Here is a 15,162-nt window from a genome sequence, read left to right as displayed (position 1 = left end):
TTGAGGTTTTTTTTTTTTTTGAATAAAAATATTTAGAATATACAAAATTCACTGTTTTTAATTGTTTAGTTATATATATATATATATATATATATATATATATATATATATATATATATATATATATATATACCCACACACAAAGATAAAGATGCATGATATACAGCCAGTATGATCATGCTTAATAAACAGATCCAAAGGCCTTTTGCATGCCGCTATAAAAGCGTCAAGTTAATTCATTATATGCAATAGTCAATGCTGAATGATAAACCCCTAAACAGTCTCTTAGTGAGTTTACAGCTTTAATGGTTTAACCGTCCAGTTCATTTCATGTGACCGAGTCACGGCTGGATGGGCAAGGCTTCCTGTAAAGCCCAATTATTCTGAATCATTTCACTAAAGGGGCCTGATCTGACGTGTGCACCAAGGGCAAATACGGCAACATGAGACCATATAAATGCCATCTTGCTACATTAAGTACCCATCCCCTTGCCTCATATCAGACCAATTCAAGCTCTTAGATGCACTAACCACCCATCTTACACCCCTCCCACGCCCCCTTTTTCTCCCCACCCTACTTTGTGCTTTCCAAATAAATACAAACTTCCGTGCAAATACGAACTTCTCCATTGTCTTCATCTATTTTTCTCTCTCACACAGATTGGAAGGTATTCAGCATTTTATTTGATTCGGGAACGGCAATTCTTCCGCATGGAATAACGAGGGAATACTGGAGGCCAATGGAGAGCCTGTAAAAAGGAGTATCTGGTATTTGTTAATTGAGCAACAAATCTAGAAATTGATCTGACATGGAGCTGACTGCGTTCAGCTATGTCTCGATGTTGATCTACTTCTTCACCTTCTTGCTTGGACTTCCCGGCAACCTCCTCGTTCTTTTCGTGTACATCCGTAAGGCTCGAAAACACGGCGCCACTCCCAATGTGGTCTACGCTCTTAACCTGTGTGTGGCAAACCTCGCTCTAGTGTTGTGGATGCCAGTCAAAGTGGCCGAGACGGTGCTCCAGGGTTGGGCGCTTCCAGCTGCCATTTGTCCCATTTACAGCTTCTTTCTGTTCTCCTCGGTCTACGGTAGCAGTCTGATCCTCACAGCAGTCGTCGTGGGCCGTTACCTGAGTATCGCATACCCCATAACTTACAAGCTCTACCGCCGGGCCCATACTTCTAGCTTAGTGAGCGCCATTTTGTGGGCTTTAGTGCTCTTGCACTTGGGTTTTGCTTATCTTGCCGAAGGAGGGGGACATTTTGTGTCTTTATCTGAGCATAATGTCTCTGCATGCTATGAAAACTTCACCCAGGAGCAGTTGGATGTGCTAGTGCCTTTGCGCCTAGAGATGGCACTGCTACTCTTCCTGGTGCCACTTGTTTTGTCAGCTTTCTGCACGCTGCGCTGCCTTGTGCTTGTCAGACACTCTTCTTTGCCCTCTGGTGGGAAAAGAAGGGTATTAGCCATTGCACTCTCCACATTAGTTGTATTTGTGGTCTGTTATGGACCCTACAATGTTTCCCACGTGGTAGGCTTTGTCTTGTACACTAATGTGAAGTGGAGAAGTGAAGCCATGCTGTCCAGCTCCTGCAATGTCTTTCTAGAGCCCGTGGTTATGTTGATGCTTTCGCCGTGGACGCCGAGGGATTTGGTTGACAGGCTGTGCCGTAAGAGAAGAGACGCATCATGCAAGTTGTGGCATCAGCATCACTGCAGTATGGCTTCCAGGAACCCTCAAACAACAACTACACAGGCAATGTCAATAATAAGCCATGGAGAATCTAAAGATGACAGAGCAAGAGCAAACAAAGCAGACCCGTCCATAAAAGTGACCTGATTAGGGTGCTGCCATACACTCCTGGAGCAAATGAGAACATGGAATTTTTTTTTAATCTATGAGTCACCCAAACAGACCTATTTAGGGGAAGGATATGAGCTGTAAGATAATGTTTTGGTGGTCATTAAAGATATTGGATGAGAAAGTGCACATTCTTTTAAAATTCAGCAATTGTTTTTAGACACCAGCTGTCTATGCACATCTTCCCCTATTCACTAATGGTTGCTTCTGTATTATATCATTACTTTTCAGTGATTTTATCCAAAAGTATAAACTACAGTAAATAAATGTAATTAGTAAATATTGTAAAATAGTAATTTTTATTAATACCTTTGAACATGCAAGAAGATCTTTAGAAATTTTTAAATACCGATAATGAACCATGTTAATTTGTACCTATTCTGTGAAACTCTTATTCTGTAATTGTTATTTCTGCTATAATAAATAATGTGAATGTGTATTATGTTTAACATGGGCACTGTATATATAAATTAAATTGCTCTTACATTCACTGGTATTATTTCATTTTCAGTTTTTTGATATTATGAATGAATGAAATTTAAGTTGCCGCATGCAGTATTATAAATGTTTTTAAAATGTGTACACCTCTGCATTTTACAGGTTTTACAGGCCTAACAAAACAAAACAAAACAAGTGTCTTCTATTTTCACATTACGCACTAACTGTGGATAAAAACCCATGTGACAGTTTGTGGTTTGGAATAAGGTACGTCCCCTGTGTGACATAATAAACATGCATGTTAAAAGTTGGTACTTAAAACGAGAAGGAAGCCTATAACCTGAAGAGTCTTGGTGAGTGTCTTTAAATATATTCAGATGTTTTAGAAAATATGTTGGACTGGAATACACCCGTTTGACTTATTGCGTTTAATGACTATAAAAACAGCAGTGATAACAGTCAAATTTTGATGTAAAAGATAATAGAAGTGCAATAATGTTACCCTGCTGATTTGCATTTTCTCTCATTTTGCTTTTACATCAACTTTCACCATTAGTTGTAATTTGTATATGGGCATCAGAATTATACTAATTATTAATTAAAATTGAATCTGAAGAATGCTAATTATTGTTCGCTGTTTGATTCACTCTCAACTACCAGAAACCCACAACTTTACCTAAACCTGATTGTATAAAGATTCGAATTGACAATTTCATTTATCTAATTTCATTTATATTTTTGTTTGCACATTCAATTGATTTGTATTATCAGTACAGCATTTTTTTCCAAAAGCTCTCAGTACTTTGACCCCAGCACATTAAATTAATATTAAAAAGTTGTATGCAATAGTCATTTAAAATATAATAAAAGAAATAATACTTGTCATTCCAATCTTTTATGCTTTTAACAATATAGGACAAATTCTGATTAATCTTTATGCTGCTCTTGCAAACAGTTCATAGTGATCAAAACACCTTTCAATAAACTTTTGGGAACATTGACTAATATTAAATAACTTTAAGGTGTTTTTGTGTCATTTTGGTTTGATCATTAAGATGAGTTACACACAAGAGTTACACAAAATCTGCAAAAAGAATACAGGTTTTGCAACAACATGAGTGTGAATAACAATAACAAAAAAATCACTTTATTTCAGCCTCCAGACTTTAAGTAATTGCTCTGTTGCTGATCACAGATCATGGAACATAAACCAGTCTGATGCTGTGTAATTTTATTAGCATTAGCTAATGGGTATAGCCCTGAGGGTATGGACGTGTCGTGCAGTAAAAAAAAACAAAAAAAACAGTGGCTCAATTATGAATATAAACTCATTTTCATAACATGATGAATGCAAATCTTAGAGCGTGCTTATATGCTGTCCAGGTGGTTTGAGTGTCACGGAACGGCATATCAAAGGAACCCGTTGTCTCTTGATTTCATCAAGACTGATAACAGAAAAATATATCTTGGTAAGTCACATATTAAACCAAAACAGCTGATACTTTTTTAGTAGCTTTCAATAGTTTTAATAATATTGAAAAAAACTACGAGAATACATTTAAAATAAGTGTATACATTACAGGTGGTGTCTTCAGCTGAACCTGCAGGGCTGTTTTCTAAAGTAAAGAACATTACCACAAGCTGACAACAATGTCAGAAGAACCACCTCAGGAGGTGTTACTTGCTACTTATATAATCACATTCCTGATTGGGTTTCCTAATAGTGTGCTGGCGTTCTTCTCATGCATTCGCAAGATTCACATTAAACCCATCCCCATTGACATTATCATGCTGAACCTCGCTATTTCTGACCTCATCTTCCTCACCTGCCTGCCCATCAAGATGAAAGAGGCCGCAGATAACATGGTTTGGAAAATGCCCTCTGGTGTGTGCCGCTCCGATGTGTTTGTCTACTTACTTCCCGTCTATTCCAGCAGCCTGTTCTTGACAGCAATAGGTGCTGAGCGCTATGTGTGTATAGCGTTTCCAGTTAAGTATAGAAGTCCGAAGAGAATCATTTATACAATACCTATATGTGTTGTCATCTGGGTGCTTGTTGCCGCAATTTTTACATTTGTTTACAAGGCAGTATCCACGGATTCTGGTGTAGCGGTCAACACCACAAATCAGCAAACTGAGAGATGTTACAGTAACTTCACAGAGAAACAGCTCGCAAAACTGCTTCCAGTGCAGATGGGTTTAGCAGTGGTGTTTTTCTTTCTACCCCTCCTTACCTGCTGCTTCTGTTACATCAATTTCATTCGTAATTTGTTAAAGCTTCCACTCATCAAGCGACAACGTAGACTCCGGGCAGTTGGACTGGCTCTGGGAACTCTCCTTGTGTTCGCCAGCTGTTTTGCACCCTACAATATATCACATGTAGTGGCCTTCGTCAAAAAAGAAAATCCAAAGTGGCGCACGACAGCTTTAATCCTGAGCACTTTAAATGCATGTTATGATCCTATTATATTTTTCTGTATCTCTAGGGAGATGAGAAGTGCAATCAAAGTATGTGCTAAGTTTTTTTTTCGGTGTTATGCCTATTTAAAGGGTCAGTTCACCCAAAACATCAAATAAAGATATTTTTGATCAAATCTGAGACATTTCTGTCCCTCCATTGATAGCTACGCAACTACCACTTTGGCACTTCAAAAACTTCATAAAGAGATCATAAAGCTATTTATATGATTTGAGAGGTGAAGAGTTCTGAAGAGACGCGATCGCATATGTGGAATTGATTTAATTTAGGCTTTTATTCACATATAAACATTGAAATTTAAAGTCATTCACAGGTTCAAAAAAGAACTATGAGCGTGAACACCGGTAAAGCTTGAAAACAGATGTTGCGCTTGCTTTTCTGCTGCTTGACAGGTAAAAATACCACGGTAACAGCAATATGCAGGGTGGTAGAAAAGAGGGTGATAGAAGTTCAGAAGCAACTTAATGAAATTTTTTATAATTTTTAAAAACACATATTAAAAGCTTCTGGTTTTGTATGCACATATTTTATTTGACCTCTTTTATTGTTATTACTTTTTTATTTAAGGGGACCAGATTTCTGAAATGTAAACCAGGGACATTTCCTAGTTCAGAGGTCAAAATATCATTGAAATCTCACTTGTTAGAGTGGTGCATGTTTTTAATAGGCCTAAGTAAAAAGTGGGACCGATAAATCTGCTAGATAAAATAATAAAATACAATATAGCTTGATCTCAGCAAATGGACCATTTATTCAATCAACATATTTATTCAATCAACCTAATTATTAAAGAATTATTATTATTATTAAAAAAATTGTTAAAGCATTAAGTAAGATAACAGTATGGCCCAGTGTAATGCAGCTCTGAATTGATTTAGTCCAGGCAAAGTAACTCATTTTGGAGCCAAAAATAGATTTTTAGTATAGATCATTTCGATAAGGTGTCCAGAACAACATACTAAAAGTCCTAAGAAATCCTAGTTGAGGAAAGTGTGCCAATATGGCCAGGCAACAATGCACCCCAATGGGGCAATTTTTTTCCTTTACTCCTATCAAAATAGAACTTTATACAAATGAAAGTATCCATGCAAAGTAAAACATTTTGTATTAGAAGTTTCTTTGAAAATGAATTTGAATATTCAAATGAGCAATATACTAATCGAATATGCCCAAAATACACCCTATGGGCTTATTTTTTCCTTTACTCCTATCACAATCAAACCTCACACAGTGAAAGTATACATGAAAAGTAACATTTTTGTTTTACAAGTTAGTATCTTGTAAAACAAAAAGGTATGTATTTAGTTTCTTGGTAAAATCTATTTTAAATATGCAAATGAGCTCAACACTATAGGCCTAATTGACTTATGGCCAAGAAGCCGTAAAGTCACAAGTAGAAAAAAACAGGGGCCAAATAACGAACACATTCATGTCCATTCAGTAAGCATAAACATGATACATTTGAAGTCACTTGCCACACTTACCTGGGTCACTTGCCTCTCTTTTTGTAGTTGGCAAAAAAAAAGTTACTTTTCATGTAAAAACTAAGCCTATTTGGGTGTATTTTGGGCATATTCGATTAGTGTATAGCTCATTTGCATATTACAATTCATTTTCAAAGAAACTTGTAATACAAAATTTTTTACTTTTAATGGGTACTTTCATTGTGTAAAGTTTAATTTTGATAGGAGTAAAGGTAAAAAATAGCCCCATTGGGGTGTATTGTTGCCTGGCCATATTGGCACACATCTCGGATTGATGAGAATTAAACATATTTCCTCAACTAGGATTTCTTAGGACTTTTATGCTGCGTTCCAGGCAGGTTTTTGAGCACGTAAATCACGACTTCAAACCACGACTCAAGACTTTGCTAGATGTAAACAAACCAGCATGGCGGGGCTTATGCGCATTTGTAATAATTTCTGTCGCCAAAGGTGCTTAAACTCCTTGTTTATTTGAGGGAAACAGAGGAGGAAAAACGGCGCATAAGGCAGGATAAGCTGTTATACCTTTTATTTTACTTTATTTGTATATTTGGAAATGTATTTGGTGTTAACTTATCCTTGCACTCAATGGATTGAAAACTAGTTAAAACTAGTTAACGCTAGAATAGCTGCTGTGCTGATAATGCAACATTTGCGGATAAATAACGTTAGAGCAGAAACACTGCATCCGTTGGTTGTTTTGTGTGGTTTCGCGGGCTATGTGACGTGAGAGCTTAACTGGGAGTACATCGATCTACTACGAGTTTACGGGTGGGAAGTCACGGGTTTGACTGCCGTTCCAGTGCACTTTCACGGGTATAAGGTTGGAAAAACACGGGTTACAGGTTGCCTGGAATGCGGCATTAGTATGTTGTTCTGGACACCTCATAGAAATGATCTAAGCTGCAAAAAACTCTTTTACAATTAGTCTGTCGTAAAACGCTACTTTGCCTGGACTAATTTGTGATAAAATACATCAGTATTACCTCACTCGTGATTTTTTTTTTATTTGTTACAAAGACGGTTGCTAACAAGTGTGGGACTACAGAGGCTAGGGACATCACGCCAAGCTCATTCCGCTTTGTGCCGTCATCTTTACGACCGACGGTCTCAGTAATGCCTGCAATATGTTGTGCAGTTGGCTGCAACAACAGCCGAAAGAGGAACCCCGAACTGGTATTTTATTCTATACCAAAAGAAAAGGATAGAAGAAAGAAGTGGTTAGCGCTGCATGTCTCATATTGTATCATGTCTCATCTTTCTGTGCGCACACAGGACAAAAAAATGTTCATCCATCAACCATTGCATTTGGACATACCTCCGCACACCCTGCTTGCACAGACATCACGTCATCAGTGCGTTGCGTTATATTAAGGCTATGCAGAGTTAGACAGACGCCAGTCACCGAGAGCACCACAAACAAACAGCAGCCACCTTTTACAGTTCCTCTTCCTGAACCAAAACAACAGGCTCAAATGCTGCATTCACGCCATGTCATAACCATAATTACAGGATGGCAACAGGTGACACGTTCTACCAGGAGCTGTTCACGTCCTCAGACTCAGATCTTTGTGTTTCTATGTCAACACTATCAACACCGAAATGAATCTGCAGCAGTCAGGTGGTACAAGTCAGAGCTCGGTAAGTTGTTTATTATTATGATATGTGCTTTGAGACATGAGGTCATTTAATGCCTTCTCTCATCTCGTGATGCTATGCAAACTGCCTAACAGCTGAATCCGTTCACATTAATACAAAATTTCCATGTACACACACACACACACACACAAAACAAAACAAACAAAAAACAATAACATCACTTATATGATAAGCTGTTTTCCTCATGGGGGATCAAAAAATGTCCCACAAGGATAATGATTTCGGATATTGCCATCTATGTGGGGATTGTCACCACGTAGTGTTTACCCACACACACACACACACACACACATACACACACACACGTGGCAGTTATGACAGCTTCCTGTGTTCTCACTGACTGTTCCCAGGGGGGTTGCCAAGAGACATTGTTTGATGAGCCTCAGTGTTGCAGATTATGCTCCGAATTGATTAAATTTCCGCTCTTTTGAGACGTTGCACACATCACGTAGTCTAATTATGCAGTCGAAATGCCTAGAACAGAGGTGAAGGGAGCTTGCAGACACTTTGTGAAACTGATGAGACACAAAATGCTGAGGATCCTAATTTTCCTACATTGTAAAGGTGAGTATTTTTTGTTCATTATACTTCTTGAACAGAATATTCCCTCAACTGCAGGCACTGTAGGAATGCTGCAAGGATTGATTTGTATTAAAAAAACAAAAAAATGCAATCTTTGTTATAGGAAGATCACATTAAAACTGTCAATAATCAATAATGCTTGTTTAAAACTAAGATAATCTAAAGAGTGAAATAAATATAAACAATTTAGATTTCTATTGTATGAAAATTATTTATATAAACATTTCAGAAATTATGACTGTACCACATTTGGCGTCATTTCCACAGCACAGTACAATTTTGTTCTAATAAAGTTAGTAGACTTGTTGCCAAGGATGCAATATGAAGAGCATTAGCAACATGGTACGTGAAGAAAACAACGTAAAAGCAGAGTAAATGTCATTATTATTGTGTGGCATCTACTATTAAGCTATGATTTTGCAAATTATATTAATGATTAATGATATTAAGGATTTAATTACGATAAAAAAACTTTGCAAGACTAAGGATTCAATCATTTTATTATAAAAATGTAATTTCCACTAGTGTCATTTCCATCGCAGAATACTATTAAACACAATGCATAATTTAAAATTTAGTGGTAATGACACTAAAAAAGGTGTGAAATTTCATGACTTTCTGAAAAAGTGTATGTATAGCCTATACTAAAATACAAACAAAATTAAATTAGTGAGAGGTGTTTTTAAGTCAACAGAGCCATGCCCATAACTGCAGAAATATCCTGTTATAACCATTATAGCATATAATATCATGCAGTATGAATTGTCACTGTCACCAGGGATTTTTACAGTTCTGTTGGCTGGATTTGTTTCAAAATGTAAGTAAATTTAGAGATAATTTCAACATTATTTTTTATTTAAATTGCTTTATTAAACCCATTTTTGATCATTATTAACCACGGATAATAAAAAAAAAACGTAGTGGGTTTATTTTTCAATTTGTCTGTTATCACCATCTTATTGACTCCTGCTATTCTGTTCTCTGCACAGTGTTTCTACCACCTGTTGACCATCTGTGAGGTACAGACCAATGGCCAAGTTGATCTACCACACTCTCTTGTTATTCTACATCCTCACCTTCTTGATCGGCCTTCCTGCCAACATCCTAGCATTCTTTACCTTCTGTCGAAAAGTTTACCGCAAACCCACCCCTATTGACATTCTCCTGCTAAACCTGACAATATCTGACCTCATCTTCCTCGCAGTCCTGCCTTTCAAGATGAAGGAGGCCATTGACAACTTACACTGGAGCCTTCCCTTTTACCTGTGCTCCATTAGCAGTTTCCTTTTCTTTTCCACCATCTACACCAGCACATTATTTCTGACTGCGATTAGCATAGAACGCTATCTAGGCGTTGCGTTTCCGATCCGGTACGCTTTAGGCCGCCGGCCGCGCAACGCTGTGATCGCAAGCTGCTTCCTCTGGCTTCTAGGATCCCTCAACCTCAGCATCGTGTACATCGTGCCATACATAAACTCGAGTGAGAACTCGAGCAACAGCATGCTACAGCCCAATCCCCACGTGAGAATTTGCTACGATAATTTCACCAAAGAGCAGCTGAAAATTCTACTTCCTGTTCGTCTGGAGCTTTTTCTCATGCTTTTCTGTATACCCCTCCTCATCTGCTGCTTCTGCTACATAAACTTCATTCGAATTCTCTCCAAGCTGCCCCATCTCGGAAGACGTCGTAGACTCAGGGCCATTGGGCTTGCGGTTGGGACGCTGTTGGTTTTCACCATTTCTTTCAGCCCCTATAACATCTCGCATGTGGTTGGTTTCATCCACGACAATAGCGAGGGGTGGCGTCACTTGGCGTTGATCTCCAGCACCCTAAACGCCTGTTTGGACCCCATCATCTTTTATTTTTCCTCGGCTGCCGTTCGCAGTGCCATACGAGCATGCGTCAATGGTCTAAAAGAGAAACTGCACATCGTGACATGCAGAAGATGCTGTCCTTCTGGCCCTTCCAAACCTGAGGCCTACAAGGAGACAAACCCACCTATTGACCTGGGGTGAGCAACGAGACACAGAGAGTATTTCCTTTCATTTAGGACTATAGAAAGTGTTGTGTGCATGTACTGTGAAGTTTACTTTATGAGAGGTAAATTAAATCTCAATTAAATCTAGAATGCGAATTTCCTGCAGAAAGTTGGATTAAACTCGGTTTGAAAATGGATTTATTTATGAGAAGAACTGTGATGATCTCCCACTCCCCCAACATAAATGATCAGAATAAAATGTATATGAATTCACCACTTTGACTTTGTTAGTTCATTTTGGTTCTGCGGTGTGACTAACTACTTTTTAAAAGTACAAATATTCAATCTAGTCTTAATTAATATGAGGTCATAAAGGCTGCAAGCACTATAATTATGAAGTAATTCACAAAATAGTCACACCTCAGGATACACTGGGGAAAAATTGGTCTAGAAGATACAATTTTCACTCAGAAATACATTAACAAAGAATTGCCAAGTATAACACTCTGAAGTAAATGTGAAATTTTGATACACAAAAACTGAATTTTGATTGTATTTACAACAGTGTATGTTTTCTTTCCAAAAGTATTTCATGTCAAAAACCCATTAATGGAGGTGACTTTCTTACCAGAAGCAAGCATGTGCATTTATGGGTTGTGTGTTCACGTGTTAGCATACAACATTAAAGAAGGAGCTGATAACCAAAGTTTACCTATGCAGACTTCATTATATTGAGCCTTTGGACTCTTTAATGATGGCACAATATTTACATTTGCTGATAACAAATGTCTAATGAATAATTCTTAAAGCACAGATTGTTTCATTTTATTGTCTTACTGTTATTGAAATCCTACAGTTATGTTTTTATTATTTTTTCACATCAAATTGTTATCACCCCTCCCATTTAATACATTTTAATGACCAGTCACAAAATGACAATAACAAGATAAATAAATCATTTTTATTAAAGAAACAATAAATAAATTCAAATATAAAACATGTTTAATATACAAGTATAAAACATATAAATATAAATATTAAAAATAAATAAACATTATGAAAAGTATAAATTGGGGGGCCCTATTTGGGTGAGGGTTGCTGCGTGTTCAGCTCCCATACCCTAAAAGCCTTTCCCAAACAGAGCCCCCAAATTTACATATATTTACATTATCATTGGCTTATGCACATAAAGAAATGAGCATGAGTGTGTTCTCCAAGGCGCTTCTTCAAACTGTGGAGGTAACTTGGAATAGAGTGTCTCTTTTTCCCTCATCCCTTAATATCTTCTCAGCACAAGACAAAATGTTTTTATCTTTTCTTTTTTCAACCTTGGACTTTTCCGACCTTTCTGTCTTTCCCTGATTTTTCCATGATCCTCCTGTTACCATGGGATGATAGTCACAAAACTCATTCCACGATTTATAATGCGCCATCATTAAGATGTTGTGGAAAAACATGTCAGGATACCTAATCACTTCTGAGAACAAAATGGCACATATTGCAATTGCATCTTGAGGGGTCTGTACATAAGAGTGAACTTTGTCATGGTTCCCCACCATGTAGTTCCAAACTGTCTCAGAATACTTTTTATTGAACTGTTTTGATGTTTTCATTGTTGCATAATTAAGATTTCTGTCATCTTTCTCATCATTTTGGACTGGACAACAGTACAGATCGCTTGCTTGCAACCGAATTGTGAATCTACCAACTGATAAGATGATATCATGCTTCTCCTGTTTATACCAAAATTCAAGTATAAAAATAATTATTTTGGCATAGTGGAAAAAATTTATTGTTCTGATGGGCGTGCCGTTGTTGTTTAAGTCCAAGTCTTCGTTGCTCCTGTCAGCAATGTTTTCAATTTTCTGAACCGCACACCCTTCCCAGGACGTACGCACTTCATATGGTTGGTCAGGTATTTTTGCAGTGGAGTTTTGATCATCTGATTTTTGATCAAAGGTATCAGGAGTATCGTTCAAAAACTTCTTCTTGTTCATAACCTCTAGTTCGAATGACAGAACGACTTGTGGCTTGCTTTCACTCCGCTCACGATCAGACTGCTATAAAATTGAAAAATAAAACATGAGTTTGCACAGTCAGTATTGATATTGATATTTAAATGATAATTGCACAACAGGTCTAACTTACATTGTTCCCACTTTCCTCCGAACATGAGCTTATCTCAGGCTCTTCGTAGTCCTCAGGCTGACTGCAGTCACTAAAATGTACAAACACTAGTTAGGTTGTGTAGTAGCCTCATAAAATACAACATGTAAATAATCTTGACCAGCAATGACTATAAATAACATATTTAGTGATAATCAATTTCAAGAAAAAAAAAATCTTATTATAAGAGTCAATATCTATTAAGAGATTGTGTTATGCATGATGAGTAAATCATTTTTAATTTGGATTTTTTTTTTCTGGGTAACAGATGGTATTTTAAATAAATGTTTTTGTTACTTTTTTGTCAAAGGAAAGCAAGAGTCAATCTCAAATAAAAGTGTTGAGAAACTTTGATTTAGCTTACTCTTTTCTTTTCCTTTTGCCATTTCCCGCAATGAAAGTTTTGTCTTTAGGTGGACAGTTAAATAAAGGTCTCCTGAAAAAAAAATGGTTCAGTATATAGAAGCAGACAACAATATCATATAGGTTACAACATGCATCTGCTATACATTTACAACATACAAACATGTGGACAACTGCCATCTAACTGCCTTGCCAAATTCATTACAGTAAAAACTAAACTGAGGTACAATAATGTTTGAGTTTGAAGTATAAACCTCCAAGAGAAATTATACTTTAAACTTCATACAATTATGTAAATGATTATGATCAAACTGAGGGAGTTAAAGAACCTACTTTGGTGACTTGAGAGATGACAAACATGGCTCCTCTTTACGAGACAGCGAAGTGATCTTGTGAACATCTGTTTAACAGGCAAGGAAGAAGTAATTCAAATTCTCTATTGTGTCAAATTTAGCCTGTAAGTTCATATTTTTTGTCCAGTCCATGATAGCAATGCAGTTGCCTTTATCATTTAGCAAGCATTCTTCCAAAGGTACTTGTCAAATATTACACATGCTTTGACAGAGTGCTGAATATAACTTATGTATCCTCATATAATGCCATGAAACATTTAGCAACAACATATGAATAACAATAGACCTCTTTTGTTAAGTTGGGTTGTGTCATCCTCCTCAGATGAAGGCCCAGCATTCAGGTTGATCTCAGGAAAACATGCTTCCTCTGAATCACAGCCCTGATGTTTGATGTCAAAAAGACAAAATGAGTCTTTTTGTTATCATTATCAAACTACAGTTCCATAACTAAATGTTACTTACCTCCAGGCTTTTGGAAGATGAGTTTTCAACTGGGACTGCATTTTCAGAAGAGGTCTTCACTGCTTTGTTGATGCTGAAAAATTAATGACGGTTACTGAAGAGCTAAACTAAACTAAAAAAGAAATAAATCACAATCGCACATTATTCTTACCTAGAAATGGTCTTCTTTGTTTGGTCTTTTTTGTTCAATTTGCGGAACGCTGAAGGTGATGTGGATGGTTGCGTACGTGTGATCCTCGATGAGTCTTCTTCGTTGCATGTTCTTGAGAGCGAGAACAAGAACATAGAGAGAAACTGTTCAGAGCCCATGCTGCAACGTGGTCCAGTTTTAATGATGAGGAATCCATGAAGGAAGAAAAGCTGAAGCAGAACATTTTCTCAAAGAAACTGAATCATGAGGTGCGTCATTAATACACTTTCAAAAGGCGTCAGTTCCTTCTCTTCAAAACAGGAGAAGTATCCCCAATCATTTTGAATGGAAGCTTTTGGATACATGCTGCCATACATGTTGGATACATTTTTGGATGTTGTTGCCAAGTAAAACATCCCTTTCAGACAGTCAGATTCCACATCATACAATACATTCAGCGATATTAAAGTGGGGATCAAATGGCTTGAGGTTCTTGTCCTTGATAATGTGTTGGCACAGGGTTGGTTAAGCTTTGCTTTTTCAGAAAGCAATCATCTAGTCCTTTGCCCACTGCATTCTTCTTCTATTGTATCTCAAACATTTGACAAAATAGTGTTTGACAAAAACTTGTTCTTGCCTATACCAAGGCAGGGGATGAGAAAGTGTGTTTCCTCCAGTATAAAGCATACTGATGGGTATTCATTTTTCATAACGTTGCCTGCAAGTTGCAAGAGATTCTCCAATATTCGTGATTTCTGCAAAGGTTCTCATTCCAAATACATCTCTCACTCCTTTTGCTCTCAAATAATGAATAATAGCCTCATTTCAGGGATGTTTGAAATCTTCTAAGATGATGTGGCTTTTTATTTTTGTTTTTGTTTTCTTGACTGGTGAGTCCATCTTCATTCACCAAAATTATATGGCAGCATGGGCAACTGAGGTGTATTGTCCTTGGTATCCTAATTGGAGTATAATCTCACCGAAGGTTGCACTTACATTTTTGCAGTGGCTTTCCCTTGCGTAGCCCCGTCTTTGGACTGCTTTTCGCGCGTAACCGACACGTCCGCTGCAGTTCGTGTATCCAGGTAAAAAATGCTTTTTAATTATTTTTTTAATAAAATGTACTCTGGTCATTTTGTTGTAGTTTTTTATTAATTTGTAGTTTAAAAGGTGGTTCCATTTGAATGATTGGATCCAAAGAAAGA

General features: G+C 37.2%; 4 protein-coding genes across 5 annotated transcripts; 3 read left to right on the top strand and 1 right to left on the bottom strand.

Moving 5' to 3' along the window:
- Positions 1-279: 279 nt before the first annotated feature.
- si:dkey-211g8.9 (free fatty acid receptor 3) lies at positions 280-1,841 on the top strand. The gene has a single exon (XM_056264161.1). It carries the CDS (start codon positions 810-812, stop codon positions 1,839-1,841), a length of 1,032 nt encoding a protein of 343 aa, XP_056120136.1. The 5' UTR covers positions 280-809.
- A 2,068-nt stretch (positions 1,842-3,909) lies between these two features.
- si:dkey-211g8.7 (uncharacterized protein LOC794123 homolog) lies at positions 3,910-4,877 on the top strand. Its single transcript, XM_056264160.1, has one exon. The coding sequence runs from the start codon at positions 3,951-3,953 to the stop codon at positions 4,875-4,877; it is 927 nt and encodes a 308-aa protein (XP_056120135.1). The 5' UTR covers positions 3,910-3,950.
- Positions 4,878-8,226: 3,349 nt separating this feature from the next.
- si:dkey-211g8.6 (uncharacterized protein LOC794045 homolog) lies at positions 8,227-10,611 on the top strand. Its single transcript, XM_056264153.1, has 2 exons — positions 8,227-8,486; positions 9,494-10,611. Exon 2 carries the CDS (start codon positions 9,534-9,536, stop codon positions 10,518-10,520), a length of 987 nt encoding a protein of 328 aa, XP_056120128.1. The 5' UTR covers positions 8,227-8,486; positions 9,494-9,533; the 3' UTR covers positions 10,521-10,611.
- Positions 10,612-11,527: 916 nt separating this feature from the next.
- si:dkey-211g8.8 (uncharacterized protein LOC108004533 homolog) lies at positions 11,528-14,792 on the bottom strand. Of its 2 annotated transcripts, none has more exons than XM_056264190.1 (6): positions 13,828-14,792; positions 13,652-13,745; positions 13,346-13,412; positions 13,014-13,085; positions 12,632-12,701; positions 11,528-12,543 (listed from the first exon to the last, which is right to left on the bottom strand). In XM_056264190.1, exon 6 carries the CDS (start codon positions 12,478-12,480, stop codon positions 11,710-11,712), a length of 771 nt encoding a protein of 256 aa, XP_056120165.1. In that variant the 5' UTR covers positions 12,481-12,543; positions 12,632-12,701; positions 13,014-13,085; positions 13,346-13,412; positions 13,652-13,745; positions 13,828-14,792; the 3' UTR covers positions 11,528-11,709. The 2 variants fall into 2 exon arrangements, with proteins under 2 accessions (XP_056120165.1, XP_056120166.1); XM_056264191.1 differs by having other exon boundaries at positions 11,528-12,540.
- Between the last annotated feature and the right edge of the window lie 370 nt (positions 14,793-15,162).

This window comes from Rhinichthys klamathensis, unplaced genomic scaffold, assembly GCF_029890125.1.
Source record: "Rhinichthys klamathensis goyatoka isolate OS25496 unplaced genomic scaffold, OSU_Roscu_1.1 h1tg000217l_1, whole genome shotgun sequence".
NCBI classification, from domain to species: Eukaryota; Metazoa; Chordata; class Actinopteri; order Cypriniformes; family Leuciscidae; genus Rhinichthys; species Rhinichthys klamathensis.
This window is presented reverse-complemented; position numbering and strand designations above follow the sequence as displayed.

Bases quoted from the DNA above. Each gene is read 5' to 3' on its own strand.
- si:dkey-211g8.8 (XM_056264190.1), bottom strand. From the start codon at position 12,480: ATGAACAAGAAGAAGTTTTTGAACGATACTCCTGATACCTTTGATCAA.
- si:dkey-211g8.7 (XM_056264160.1), top strand. From the start codon at position 3,951: ATGTCAGAAGAACCACCTCAGGAGGTGTTACTTGCTACTTATATAATC.
- si:dkey-211g8.6 (XM_056264153.1), top strand. From the start codon at position 9,534: ATGGCCAAGTTGATCTACCACACTCTCTTGTTATTCTACATCCTCACC.
- si:dkey-211g8.9 (XM_056264161.1), top strand. From the start codon at position 810: ATGGAGCTGACTGCGTTCAGCTATGTCTCGATGTTGATCTACTTCTTC.